Source organism: Hyperolius riggenbachi, chromosome 10 (assembly GCF_040937935.1).
Source record: "Hyperolius riggenbachi isolate aHypRig1 chromosome 10, aHypRig1.pri, whole genome shotgun sequence".
NCBI classification, from domain to species: domain Eukaryota; kingdom Metazoa; phylum Chordata; class Amphibia; order Anura; family Hyperoliidae; genus Hyperolius; species Hyperolius riggenbachi.
Genome location: NC_090655.1, coordinates 30,196,315 through 30,210,665, shown reverse-complemented (window position 1 = coordinate 30,210,665; position 14,351 = coordinate 30,196,315). Strand labels below are relative to the sequence as shown.

Here is a 14,351-nt window from a genome sequence, read left to right as displayed (position 1 = left end):
CTTCTGAAGCCTCCTGCGGCGGGGAACAGGGGAGCCAACGATGGAACGTGGGGAGCGTGAGAGGAACAAGAAGGCTCGTTAGGACCCAGAGCCATTTGCGTGATATCGCGTAACATCGTTTAACAAAAGTTCATTAAACAATGTTCAACGATGGCAGATTACCCACAACAATCGTTGGTTTGGAATGTCCGTCATGACAGATCCCATTGTGGACGGTCATTCCAATCCCCATTGACTACCGCGATAATTAACCTGATCGTTCAAAGTTGCGTTTGCACCCGTTGTTTGTTCCCGCGGTACGCAATTGCGGAAAAGGATTGGAGAATGATAGTTTGTTGCATCTTTCAGCGCCTTATCCCCCAATCCATCTTCCGAGGTCTTGTGGTGGGTATACAGCTTTAGTGTAAAAGGGCCCTTATTGATGCAAAACATCTGGCCTGGATTAGAAAAAAAATAAACTATTAGATGTAAAAAAAAATAATTGCAACTTTATAGTGGAGAATGCTGAAAGGTTTGTTAATTAACAGATGTGTGGTTCCAGTCTCCTGCAGGTGCTGGGCCTGTGGTGGGTGTCCCAGGCTCACCTGGCTGCTGGCACGCCTCCCCGTGTCAAGGAGAAAAAAGGTCCAATAGCTCAAACTGCTAAATCCAATAATCACCGGGGAGTCACCCAGGCCACACCCGGATCCAACAAAGGTGCATAGACAGCCAAGCAAATGGAGAAGATGACTGAGTCTCAACCTGGATTTGTCCAATTATAGTGGTGATTTATTATACCATAGCAGACAAAAACACAACGTTTCGACCCGACAGGCCTTTATCAAGTTGTGTTTTTGTCTGCTATGGTATAATAATTCACCGCTATAATTGCACAAGTCCAACTTGAGACCCAGTCATCTTTTCCATTTGCATGCCTTCTCTTGTGTGTCTCATCTTTCAGCTTTTGCTCCATGACCGCCGCAGGCACCTGAATCGCAAAACCCCGCTGCATGTACATGACGTTAGTACATGCGGCAGGCAGGGGCGTACCTAGAAATCCCTGGGCACCCCTGCAAAAAAAATAATCCCCCCCCCCCAGGGCCCGCTCAGGGACTTTTGGGGGGCAGGAGGGGTCGCAGTATAAGAGGAGAGTGTGGCAGATCGGTGGGGAGGAGGGAAAATCCCTCCCCCCCTCACCTCGGCTCTCCTCTCAGCGCTCCCCCCTCCTGCAATCATTGGTGGTGTTCGTGGCAGCAGCGGCGGTGGCGGCAGGATGACTCATTACCTCCTCGCCGGAGCTCTTCCGTTCTCTAAGTGCAACTTCCTGTTTACACAGGAAGTTGAATGAAGCACTTGGAGAACGGAAGACCTCCAGCGAGAAGGAGGTAATGTATTCATCCTGCCGTAACCGCCGCTGCTGCCACGAACACCACCAATGATTGCAGGAGGGGGAGCGCTGAGAGGAGAGCCCGATGTGAGGGAAGGGGGGGGGGGGATTTCCCCCCTCCCCACCGATCTGCGGCCACAGCTCTCCTCTTATGCTGCAACCCCTCCTGCCCCCCAAAAGTCCCTGAGCGGGCCCTGCCCCCCCGCCCCGCGATGGCAGGGGTCGCATCCCCTATTGTTACGCCAGTGGCGGCAGGGTCAGGTGGTACAGGCAGGACAAGGAGGAGGCACCCCAGCAGAAAAGTGAGCCAGTAACACTCACCCAGGGCCCGATGGGGTACATAGTGCATGGGGAAGATTTGGCAGGCGAAGATTTCATGTGGAAATCTATTGGAACTCTGTTTTCACTACACTGCCCCGATGCAGAGGGGGGCCGCGCTCAGCAACAGGGAGCTTGAGATCAAAGAAGCGTAGTATGGATACAGAGGTTTCAAAAGGATAAAATAATCAAAAAAGTTTAAAACATGAGGAGGCAGTGGTGGACTTACTTGCGAAACGCGTTGCATTGTCCCCCGGAGTATGTAAATAAACTTGTTGTATTTGACAAACACATTGGCAATTTTTGTGTCTGTTTGGAGGAGGTAAGTCCACCACTGCCTCCCTATGTTTTAAATGTTTTAGACTCTTTTATCCTTTTGGCGCCTCTGTATCCATACTACGCTATATTAAGTCCATCCCTGGTGGAGGGGTGTTGCCCCCTTTTTTCCTCATCTACAGAGAGCGACTTCCTAATCCTGAGTGGGGTCAGGTCTCATCTCCCCACCTGCCTATACAGTGGTTGCCTTTGAGGTAACCCTGCTTTGTGAGTATAGCTTACTACTCTATCATACTTCATTTCATCTTCCAGTACATACTACACTGTATTTGGCTCTTGGTGTCCCTACTCTGTGTTGAGATCAGAGAAGAGAGCCTTAACCCCCTTGGCGGTATGATTCTTTCCGGATTTTAGGGTCTACATTTTTTTTGCACCCTTTCAGACCCTAAAACCTGGAAAAAAATCATGCTGCCATGGAGATCTGCACAGCCCAGCAATCACTCACCTCCCTGCCTCCAGTGCTGCAGTTATGCCTCCATCCTTCGGGTGGCGCTGCAACTCTAAAGTGAGGTTGCCGGCTGTCCTCATAACAACAGCCGTCGATCTCACCAGGAGGAAGCACAGCCCCGGAGGAGAGGAAGAATGGTGTCCGACGTCGGGATCCCCTGGGAGGTATGTAGAGACGCTCCCTCTGCGCGCTATACTCTGCACACAGCCTCCGGCGGCTACCCCGAGTAGAGGTCGGGATTACCGCTGTTAGCTGCGGTTTTTCCGCCCCGACCTTAGCTCGGGATTACCGCCAAGGAGGTTAATACAGTAGATGCCTTAAGAGAGGGAAGCTTCAGGGTCCTATCTGCTTGGGATCACTTTTAAGCATGGTGAGCATAAGATGCAGATCCGTCAGTCATATGTATACATTTTTTGTTTCTCTTCCTCAGCACCAAAACAACTCCATCAATTTGCCTGAAACCAAGTCCTCCATAAAAAACCACGTCAGCACCAACCACATCACTTCCAATTCTACAGGGAGCGGCTAGTGAGGAAGTGCTCTCACCAGCGGAGAAACCCTAACAGGAGTGGTGACCTTCCTCCGCTACTGACAGCGAGAGAGAGAAACAGAGAGACAGAGAGGAGGCTCAGAGGCCTCTGAGGCAGCTTCCACTGGGGGAAGTCTGTACATGGCGGGACTGAAAGAGGGGAGTGCATTACCTCTTCTCACAGTACAGCCTCACAAGCGGAAGGTTCGCTCAGGTGAGGGGGGCACAAGCCCCTCCTTTTATGACTGGCGTGTGACAAGAATTACGATACCTCCCACGATCACATGACTCTGCAATAGGACATTGCATGTAACAAGGTAACAAAAAAAACAGCATCCTACAGAAGAACAGGACTGAAACCACACCCACAAATGACAGGAGCAAAGGGGCGGTGCTGCGGCCTCCACGTACACAGGTCTATTCTATATCTTTATTTTCAAGAAATAAAAAAAAAAGAAGTGTTTTATTTTTAAGGATTTCTCTGCGTGTCTCTTGTGTTTAAAACATTTGTATCGTTAGTTTTCCAAAGTTGGAAAATTCGCTTACGGGGTGTAATTTATGCCACAATTGTGTTCTAGGAACATGCCTGTATTTAAATTTTTGCAGAAATTAAATCATGAATCCCTATTCACAACAGTGTAAACTGTTACAATTGTGTTCCACATGTATATATTTTGTTTTCTGGTCACTCTTAAAGAGGAACTTAACAAGCCTAAACAAACCTACTAAGTTACATTAGTTATGTTTTATTAAAATATATAGATACTATATAATCTCTTACCCACTCTGTTTTAAAAGAACAAGCAAATGTTTGTGATTTCATGAGAGCAGCCATCTTTTTGGTTGAAAGGAGGTGACAGAGCGTGAGACACAGTTCCAACTGTCCTGTGTCCTGATCTCAGACTACAAGAAAGGCCTAGTGCACACCAAAAACTGCTAGCAGATCCGCAAAACGCTAGCGGACTTTGAAGCGTTTTTTCTTATTATTATGAAGCATTTTGCGGTTTTGTGTAGCGTTTTTGGAACGTTTCTGTGTAGCAGATTACAGATATTGTTACAGTAAAGCGGTTACTGAACAGCTACTGTAACAAAAACGCCTGGAAAACCGCTTTGATCTGGCGTTTTATCAAGCGTTTAGCGTTTTTCCTATACTTAACATTGGAGGTAGAAATGCCTCCGAAATCCCAAAAATGCTGCAGCCCGGGAGTTTGCGTTTCTGCTAAAATCGACCCGCTCTGGTGTGCACCAGCCCATTGAAATACATTACCCAAGCGTTTCCTCAGCCGCAAGCGTTCCTAAAAACGCAACGGAACCGCTCTGGTGTGCACTAGGCCTCAGAGGTTATTTTATGAGAATCGGAATCATTTTATTGGCCAAGCACGACAGGGTCATGCCCAGAAATTGGTTTTGGCACATGTGTAGCTCAGATCAGAGTAGAGAAAAAGATGAATGAAAAATAAATAATAAAAGTACAGTAAAAACAGCAAATAGCAAATAAGAGTACAGCAAAAAAAAACAAAAAAAAAACCCAGCAAACAATAAGGTGCATAAAAGCAGAGTTCGTCTAGACCAGGGGTCTCAAACTCGCGGCTCGCGTGCCGTTTGCGGCCCTCGATACAATATTTTGTGGCCCTCGCCGGCAAAAGCTTCTTTCTAGTTCGCTTTAGTGCTCCCAAGTAATCCGCCGCATCCCCGCCGCTAAACGAGGGCTGCAGAGCCCCCAAATCTCCTGGGGGGCAATCCACCGGCATTTCCTGGAAGGGGCAGAGCTTTCAGCTTCAGCTCTGCCCCTCCTGACGTCAATCGACGCACGGATCGCCGCCTCTCCCCGCCCCTCTCTGTGAAGGAAGAGTGAGAGGGGCGGGCAGAGGCGGCGATGCGTCACGATTGTGAAATTCCTTATGCGGCCCAGCCTCATCCTGACTTTGCCTCCTGCGGCCCCCCAGGTAAATTGAGTTTGAGACCCCTGGTCTAGACCGTCCATCTAAAGCAGAAGGGGGTGACTAGATGTAGGAGGATGTGGAGAGAGTTGACAGCAGAGGGGGAAAAAAGAGTTCCTGTGCCTTGAGGTCTTTGTGTAGATGGCCTGAAACCTACGACCTGATAGGGGGTCTACTGAAGTAGCAGTGGTCTGGGTGAGTGGAATCGTTAGCGATCCTCAACGCTATGGAGGTGTATAGGGAAAGCGATAAACATCTTCAGTGTCAAACATAGAGGGTGACATCCTTGGAATCATTCTAGGCTACAAAATGACCAAAAGAAAAAGGCTAAACCTGATTATGGTCAGCCAGGTCACTTGAGCCCACCAGTGACTGACGAAATAGTCATCACTGCCATGTCATGTATTAGTCCACAACTGGTGTTAGCTAATGAGATACAGAGTCAGAGAGATGCTGAAATGACTGATGTAAACCCAAAACAGGAATTACTTTGTCTTCTCTCTGATCAGCCGTGATATTTTTAGTTATCTCGCAGATCAGGGCTTGCGTCAGCCGGAAAAGGCTTATTAAGCTGCTGTAAAGGCTTGAGATAAACTTGATGCTGGTCGTCATTTTGAAACTAAAACCATCACACAGTATGTAACAAAGAAGCCCTGTGTATTCACACGAAACGTGCATCAAACTTCTGCACTACTTCCTGTCTTGTGGCCAGTGACACTGACTGTAACATTTCCCAGCCGCCTCACTTCCTGGTTACCTCGCCACAAGGCAGCTTCCTGTCTGAGTCTCAGAGCGCTCTCTGACAGGCACTGCAGGAGAGCGTCGACTTCAAAGAGAGTTTTAGGTTAAAGTGACAATGAAGCAAAAAAAAAAAGAAAATAACACTGGGATAATGAATTGCAGTGTGTAGTACAGCTAAGAAAGAGAGCATTAGTAGCAAAGTTGTCTTTCACAGTTTCTTTGCTGTATAAAGGATACCAGAGCCCAAATGAAGATGAGGCACAGGTGGAGCAGGCATGTATGGTGAGCTGGCCTGATGCTTACTGCTCCCACCGTACTACTTTCTACCCCCTCCGGTACCTGTAATTGCCCTCTGTCTTGGTTAGGCTTCAGTGCGCCGTCGCTGGCCGGGCTGCACGCGTACTACAGCACACAGCCACGGCCAGCAGCGCTCCGCGCATACGTGTGACGCCATGCGCCTGGACAGAGTGCTCCCAGTAGCGATAGCGCGTTGTAGTACGCTGCTTGGAAAAGTTCATAGTTTATAGTTTTTCCACTGTTTGTGTCTATTTTTTGGGAGGACTTCTAATCCGAATTTTGGCTCATTGATAAAATACGATTATTAGAAAACTGGACGCCGAAGTACAGCATAAAGAACTGGCTGCCTTTCGTAGTGCAGTGGCTGTATAGTGTACTGGTTTATGGCTCAGCCTCTGACACAGGAGACCTGGGTTTGAATCTCAGCTCTTCCTGTACCTTAAGCAAGCCAGAGGAGACTCCCTAACACTGCTGCTGCCTGTATAGAGCACCCCCTAGTGGCTGCAGCTCTGGAACTTTATGGTCCGCTATGAGAAAAGCACAATATAAATGTTCTGTGTCTTGTCTGATGACAACCTGGAGAATGTTTCATTCTGTCAGTCTTGTGCAGCCCCCCCCCCCTCCCATATGTGTAGAATCTGTCATGTTTAGCCATGTTTAGTGTCCTGTTATCAGGGCTGGGCAGAGGCGAGAGAGGCTCCAGCCTCAGGGCGCAGTGTAGGAGGGGCGCACAACTCACTCAGCTATCATTCCCCTATTGTGTTTGAAGCAGTTGAAATAAGAAAAGGGGATACATGGCAGTGACTGCAAGCCAGATAACTAGAGATTATGGTGTTGGGGACCCTGGGGCGCCTCTTAGTCTAATAGCAGTCAGTGTGTGAAGGCTGGGGTGGGAGTGATGGAGGGGCGCACTTTGGTGTGTCAGCCTTGGGTGCTGGAAGACTTTGTCCCAGCTCTACCTGTTATGCTGTAAAACCTTGTAGGTAGAGATGGGCCGAACCTCCGATTTTCGGTTCGCGAACCTACCGCGAAAGTTCGGTTTGCACAAACTTTCGGGAAGGAGGGGAGCCGTTGTGGGGTGCTATATAAGGAATAACAATCAGCCAGGAGCAAGCTAACAAGCCTACAAGAGCCTAATTAAGCTTTCCCTAGCAGAGTCTGTCAGCAACTATCCCTTCACTAATTACTGTAGGCAGACGAGTGAGTAAAGCGGCCAGAGAACCTTGCCTTTTATAAGGGGGGTGGGGCTCCAGCAGTGAGTGTAGTCTGATTGGCGACAATGTGCCTGCTGACTGTGATGTAGAGGGTCAAAGTTGACCGTAATGGAGCATTATGGGGGCGAATAAAACTTCCGCAAAAGTTTGCCTTTGCTGACGAACGCGAACCACCCAAAGTTCGCCTGGAACCGTTCGACCCATCTCTACTTGTAGGCATGCTAGATGGTCAATGGACCATGACTGAGGAGAATGATTGGGACCACCCTTGCAATCAAGAGTGTAGGGCGCCTCCGATCACTCTTGGAGTCAGAGGTTGCTAAAGATGTGGCATGCCGTATCTTTAGACGACGTTGGAGGGCACCTGTACAAACGCTAGATTTTTGCCTGAAGTGGCTCAGGTGGAGGTAAGTTTTGTTTGTGGGTGATTTTTTGACTTCTTATCTGCCTAAGTTTAAGTTGAGGGAATATAGTGGTACTGTGGTGTCTGGAGTTAAGCCTGCTACACACCTTTAACTTTGATTAGTCCATTATAAACAGCCATGATTGACAGAGGTAGGAGTGTGTCATCATCCCGACTAAGGGCTCAGATTCTCTGCCACAAGAGCTGAAGTTTAGGAAGCAGAAGAAGCAATCGGTATTTAATTGTATCCGATTGGCTCGCCATTAGAAATTCTCTCTCTGGCAGGATGACCAGAATTCGGTCCTATCCAACAGTTTCTCAGTGAATCAGACTTCTTTAACCATTTCATTATGAAAACATATTTTATTCGCTTTAGACATTTACAGCATTTCAACAAACATCTCATTTATAAACTCGGGAGAAGTATTTACATTCCTGATGCTTCTGCGACGTGCTTCTCGGCTTCTCTCGCCACTGTGCTTGAGGGACCTCAGCTGGAGATCATCAACGGGATGCTCATTTTTATGGCTCATTGCAAATTGTATGCAGATTTGTACTGTGCAGATTAAATTCTGTTGCTGCCCATTTGGACTGGCCCATTTCCAATCTGCATGCAATTTGCATCAACTCATACAATCAGCATCTCACTGATCGTTACTCATAATAAATTCTGATCTTAGCATATTTAAGAATTTAGTTATACATGACATAGAAAATTGAGTTGTTGGAGTCAGAAGTGTATTCAGGGCTGACTTTACCATAAGGCAGTGTAGGCACGTGCCTATAGGCGCCTGATGATGGAAATGCGGCTTACTCCCCTCCCCTAGTGCTTCCCTCCCTCCTGCCCTATGCAGAATCCCGAGCAGATATAAATGAGAGGTTACTCATCCTGCTCTCGGCATTCCACTGATGAGATCTCCCTTCAGTCGGTGGCACCTCTAGCTACTTATTACTGAGGGTACCTCTGGCTACTTAATGCTAAGAGACACCTGTAGCTACCTATAACAGGCAAGGTAAGTACTGGAGAAGTAACAGCTGAGCCAGCCCACTTGCTGTGTGGTTCGGCGGGGGTTTGTAGGTTCATGGGGGACGAAGTGTAGGCTACTGTGATGTAAATCTGGTCATGAGTGTATTTAATTATAAAGTGTAACTTTTATTCAGTATAAAGGTAAAAACGTAAACAAGCTCAGCTCGTCCATTACCGCCGCGGTGGATTGCTCAGCCCCTGGAGGGTCTTTTTGAATACAATTTCCTGTGGGAGGTGTAGCTAGCACTTGGCTAGCTACATCACCCCCCCAATCGCCGCCAGCCTGCTCTGATCCCCCCTGATCGCCGCCGAATTCATACCCCCCCCCCCAGAGCCCGCACCGGCGCAGCCTCTCCATAGCCTCCAGGGGTCGCTATGGCGGCGATCGAAACTGCGCATGATGTCGATGACGTCAGACGTCATGCCTGATCGTCGCCGTAGCAAGGATGGAGAAGTTGCGGCTCTCACGGGATCGCAGCCAGGTAAATATTGCCAGCGGCGATCGGGGGGGATAAACAGTGCTGGGGGACTTGGGGGGAAAGTGTAGCTGGCTTAGTGCTAGCTACACAAACAAACACATTTAAAAAAAAAAAAAAAAAGCCACCCGCGGCTGCAATAAATGTAACGCCAGGGTGGTTAAAGTGGACCTGAAGTTTTGCACAGTACTAAAGAAATACAGAGAAATGCACCCTGTATGTATTTAGATAGCTTAGCTTGTTTAACTCCCCCTCATTTATGTCTAATCACAATTTGTAATCTGATCTCTCCCCTGGGTCACATGACTGCCACCGCAGATAAGGCAGATGGGTTAAATTTGAAAGCACAGGAGGTTAATAATATGCCTGATTCCATGAATCAGGAAGTAGTAACCGTACAGATTTATTTTAGGATTTGTATCAGCTGTAACAAAGAAAAATTTTTTTTGTTTAAAGGTTATTATGCTATCGCAAATCTTTTAGAGCAGAAAGGAAGTTCTGAGTTCAGGTCGGCTTTAAAAACATCAGCAAATTAGATCACAGCTTGATTGACATCTTTAAAAGAGCCTGACGTGCGTTTCATGCACTGGTGCACCACATAAACCCAACGGCAACGAGCAGGGCCAGGCCACTTCTGTAACGCTAATCTAGCCCACCATGGGCTTTATTTCATAGATTTTACCTGGATTCAGCGGTACTTTAAAGAAAAAGTAAGACCTTTGAAAATGTCTTATACTATGTTACAGTTTTACACAAGCTATTCTGTAATTAATTCTTAAAAAATGAAATTACCTTGAAAGCTACAGTATGTGTCTCCAAGCATGGCAGAGGATGCAGGGAGTATAAGTGCTGCCATGACAACATACTCTGTTTTGCGATTGGACGGCCCCTCTGCAGAGCCTGTGCAGTTCATCTGTAGACACACCCATTTACCATCAGAAAAGTTCTAAAGCAGAGGTCCCCAAACGTTTTGGGTTGAGGGCCGGGTCAACATACTTCAAACTGCTGGGGGGCCGGAGTATACATAAAATGATGTAGAAGTCTTTGTGAGCCAGACAGTGAAGCATACCCAGGTGACAACCTGCACTGCAGTCCAATTGGACAGCAGTGTCACCCAGAGCCGGGACAAGGTCCTCCAGCACCCAAGGCTGAGACACCAAAGTGCGCCCCTCCATCCCTGCCACCCCAGCCATCACACACTGATTGCTATTAGACTAAGAGGCGCCACAGGGCCCACAACCTCCCCAACACCTTAATATCTAGTTATCTGGCTTGCAGTCACTGCCATGTATCCCCTTTTCTTATTTCTTTCTGCTTTAAACACAATTAGGAATGACAGCTGAATGAATTGTGCGCCCCCTCCTACACTGCACCCTGAGGCTGGAGCCTCTCCAGCCTATGCCTCGGCCCGGCCCTGGTGTCACCTGATGTAAAATTTGGTTGGAAACCAGCGAATTACTGCTTTCTGGCTTCCATGTGGATGGGTGGTGGCAGCACTTCTATTCTATATGCGGACCACCAATATTTAAAGATGTAGCTGACCACATCTATAAGTAATACATTTTGTGTGTGGGGGGCCGGTAAAAAAGCCTCAGGGGGCCACATTCAGCCCGCGGGCCTTAGTTTGAGGACCACTGTTCTAAAGGGTTTTTCCATCACAGAAGTTAGACTTGTTGTACATGTACCCTAAGTTTGGGCCATTTCCCTGCAGGAAATAGACATTTGTACTAAAACTAAAACCCAGAGGCAGAGTAAGGTGGGGGTTGGGGATGTTAATGTTGATGTGCAGAGCGCAAAGCAGGGAGAGTGCCGTAGCCTTCACTACAGTTTCCCAAAACAGAAGTTCAGAAGTTCCTACATTAGCCTTTTACAGGAAGTTGCATCACACTGAGGGTGATATCAGAGCTGGCTTTGACGTTGGCAGGGAGTTTATGTACAGCATTGTCTCCTGCTGATTGTTCTGAATATGAGCGGAGTGCCTGGCACGCTTAATTCTCTGCTATTTTTACACCACGTGGCACATTAACCCTGTACTGTCCTTACTCTGTGCTGACCCCGACTTCCCCCTAAACCCTTTACCATCCTGACTGTCTTTCTGGCAGTATCTTAACACTATATTCATAGGCGGGTACTATTAAAGCCTCGTACAGACAATATAAACATTTCAACCAACAAGCTGCCTACAGCCTCTGAAAGTTCTCATCTCAAAAACTTGGAAGTTATGCAAAGGTGCTTAGAGCAAGGCAACCCTTACAGGACGGCACTGCAAAAATCCTACAATTTGAAATGCATGTAAATACATACAGATAAGAAGTATGTCTATTCCAGAGTAAAATGAGATATAAATTACATATCTCCCATGTCGCTGTCACTTACAGTAGTTAACAGAAATCTGATGGAACTGACAGGTTTTGGACTAGTCAATCTCCTCATGGGGGATTTTCAGTATTTCATGTATCCTTTACAAGAGCACTCCATGAAAAGGATCTATTCAAAGAGGCAGACTGCCCCGCCTACCTGTTTGCACACTATTGTGGCAGTTGGGCTAAGCAAATGCTGGTCATTAAAGAGGAACTGTCGTGAAAATCTTCAAATTTAAAAACACAAGTAAAAAGTTAATTTCTTCCAGAGTAAAATAAGCCATAAATGACTTTTCTCCTATGTTGCTGTCACTTACAGTAGGTAGTAGAAATCTGACATTACTGACAGCTGTTGGGTTAGTCCATTTCTTCATGGGGCATTCTCAGCATGGCCTTTATTCTTTATAAAGGTATTCCCTGAAAAAGATTAATACAAAGATGCTGGCCAGCCTCCCTGCTCGCTGTACACTTTTTTTGGCAGATGGACGGAGCAATTGCCATTGACTAAGTGCATTTAAAAATAAAGAAAACCCTGAGAACCCCCTATGTGAAGATGGGCTAGTCCAAAATCTGTCGGTAATGTCAGATTTCTACTACTTACTGTAAGTGACATCAACATAGGAGAAAAGTAATATATGGCTCATTTAACTCCGGAAGAAACATACTTCTTATTTGTTTCGGTTTACATGTATTTTACATTTTAAGATTTTTGCGACAGAGGCCCTTTAAGTGCTTTTGAAAATAAAGAAAACCCAGAGAATCCTCCATGAGAAGATGGGTTAGTCCAAAACCTGTCAGTTCGATCAGATTTCTACTACCTATTGTAAGTCACTGCAACATATGAGAAAAGTAGTGTATAGCACATTTACTCTGGTAAGGAATATACTTTTTATTTATGCATTTTAAATTTTTCGTGATAGTGGTCTTTTACGTACAGCTCCGCCTACAAATAGCAGACTATATGTAAAGTGAAACACTAAAACACAGTCTGTAAAGTAAGAAAATGTATTGCTCGGAGCATGACAGCTCTGTTTTAAAGAGACTCTGTAACAAACTTTTCAGCCTTAGTTCTTCTATGCTATAAGTTCCTTTGCCTGTCCTAATGTGCTCTGGCTTACTGCAGCCTTTTCTAATTGCACAGTGGCTGTGTTATCTCTGTTATATGATCTAATCTGTTTCCTTCTGTCAGCACAGTCCGGCTAAAGCTGGAATGTGTGGAATGTGCAGGGCTGCTTGTGATTGGTAGAAGCTATACACCCCCCCTCCAGGCCCCCTGCAGGCTCTGTATGACTCACACACTCTGCTTATGTGAGCCTATCAGAAGCTGGTTAGTTTGTTTGTAAACACTGCCTAAAACTGTTAATTACAAGCCAGGTTTGCAGCAGAGAGTGGCAGAAACAGCACAGAGGGGCCCAGGAGAACATAGTGAATAGAATGGTATGCTTTTTGCTGTAAATATGTTACAGTACAGATTCTCTTTAAGTTAATAAGGAACAACATATTTGGAAAGCTTATACGGCTTGCAAAGTGCTTAGAAGTTATTTATGCATGAGATAAGTTTTGTGCATAAAAGGACTTTGCGGGTAAGAATGTGGAGAGGTCATTGTAACAAAAAGAGTCAAGCAATGGCCGACTTGCTTATCTGAAGAGGGAATGAAGAAAATTAGAAGTGAATTAGTAACGTTAAAATACCTCATCTATTGCACTAATACAAGCAAATCATAAAAAGGGGAAGTGTTCAGAAGACGCAAAAGAGAAAGTTGAGGAGCTGCTGTGAACTGACCACAGCTTGTGACATGGACCAATATGCCTCGATAGAGATGATCAAAATCAAGGCCAGTCCTCTCCAGGTGCTTAATACATTGTTTCCAGGGACAACAGTCACTTCATACCCATCAGGTGCTCTATGGACGACAAAGAGATGGACTCCAAAGAGATAGACTACGTTGGCTGCAGGGCTCCATGCCTTGAGTGGACTGCGAGTACGGTCAATATCCCCCAATGGTGTCCGTGGCGTGGCAAGTTCTTTGTGAGACTTCGTCTTGCTCGTCAGTCATGTGTTGTAGATTCTCGACGCTCGTTTTGGTGCCGACTCTCCCTGTCTGGCAGATAAATTCTCCTCCGATGATTGCATATTCTGGAATTTTTCCGACTTCAGAAAACGACTGTAGCTGTCATATTTCATGAGGTTAAATATCTAGGAAGGTATTAAAAAAAGGAAATGAATGTATATAAACATGTCATACACCTACACAACTTCACACTTAAAGGATACCCGACCCCAGGCAGAGCTACCTAAGGTAAGTACAGAGGAATGCTCATGCTGGATCTACATAACTCTGTGCTTTATCCGTTACTCTCCTTATTCCCCCTAGTCCCCGCAATCACTCCTTGAAAAATTGGACTTTTGGCTAAAGTCAAATTTTCAGACAGGAAGAGGCAGGCTTGCCACAATTTTCTTTCCTATCACCCTCCCATTTCCTCCTTTTAAGGGGAGGGAATGGGGCGAGGAAGAGGGGAGTAGGGGAGGGTGATCGGAGGGCATATCACAGCAAGCCTGCCTCTTCCTGTCAGAAAATTTGACTTTAGCCAGTGCCAATCCTCCGTGACACATTGCTGAGATATCTGGACTTGCAGATGATCTCAAGCGAGAGCAGGCCAACCTTAGTGGACTCAACACACCTGGGCTCATATGCAATTCACTTTTTCTCCTGAGTTTTCTCCTAGACCTAGGAGATACATTTTCATAACTTTTCATCATTTTGAAAGTCAAAAAGTAGTTAAAAAGGACTATCAAAATTATTTTGAGCATTTCCTTGCTTGCCAGTGGTTTTAAAGGCATTTTTTGACAAGTTTGAAATTATCACTCTCTTACCCCATCCATGGCAAAAGAATG

The 14,351-nt window shown here is 46.3% G+C and overlaps 2 protein-coding genes across 3 annotated transcripts in view; one reads left to right on the top strand and one right to left on the bottom strand.

Moving 5' to 3' along the window:
- Positions 1-3,470, top strand: part of GRK5 (G protein-coupled receptor kinase 5) — a 62,153-nt gene extending 58,683 nt beyond the window's left edge. For both annotated transcript variants that reach the window (XM_068258861.1, XM_068258862.1), the window contains one exon: positions 2,899-3,470. In XM_068258861.1, coding sequence (XP_068114962.1) covers positions 2,899-2,997 — 99 coding nt within the window. In that variant the 3' untranslated portion in view covers positions 2,998-3,470. The remainder of the gene's footprint in view (positions 1-2,898) is intronic.
- Positions 3,471-7,935: 4,465 nt separating this feature from the next.
- Positions 7,936-14,351, bottom strand: part of RGS10 (regulator of G protein signaling 10) — a 44,445-nt gene continuing 38,029 nt past the window's right edge. The window contains exon 5 of the mRNA XM_068255307.1: positions 7,936-13,652. Within this exon, the coding sequence (XP_068111408.1) occupies positions 13,509-13,652 (144 nt within the window). The 3' untranslated portion in view covers positions 7,936-13,508. The remainder of the gene's footprint in view (positions 13,653-14,351) is intronic.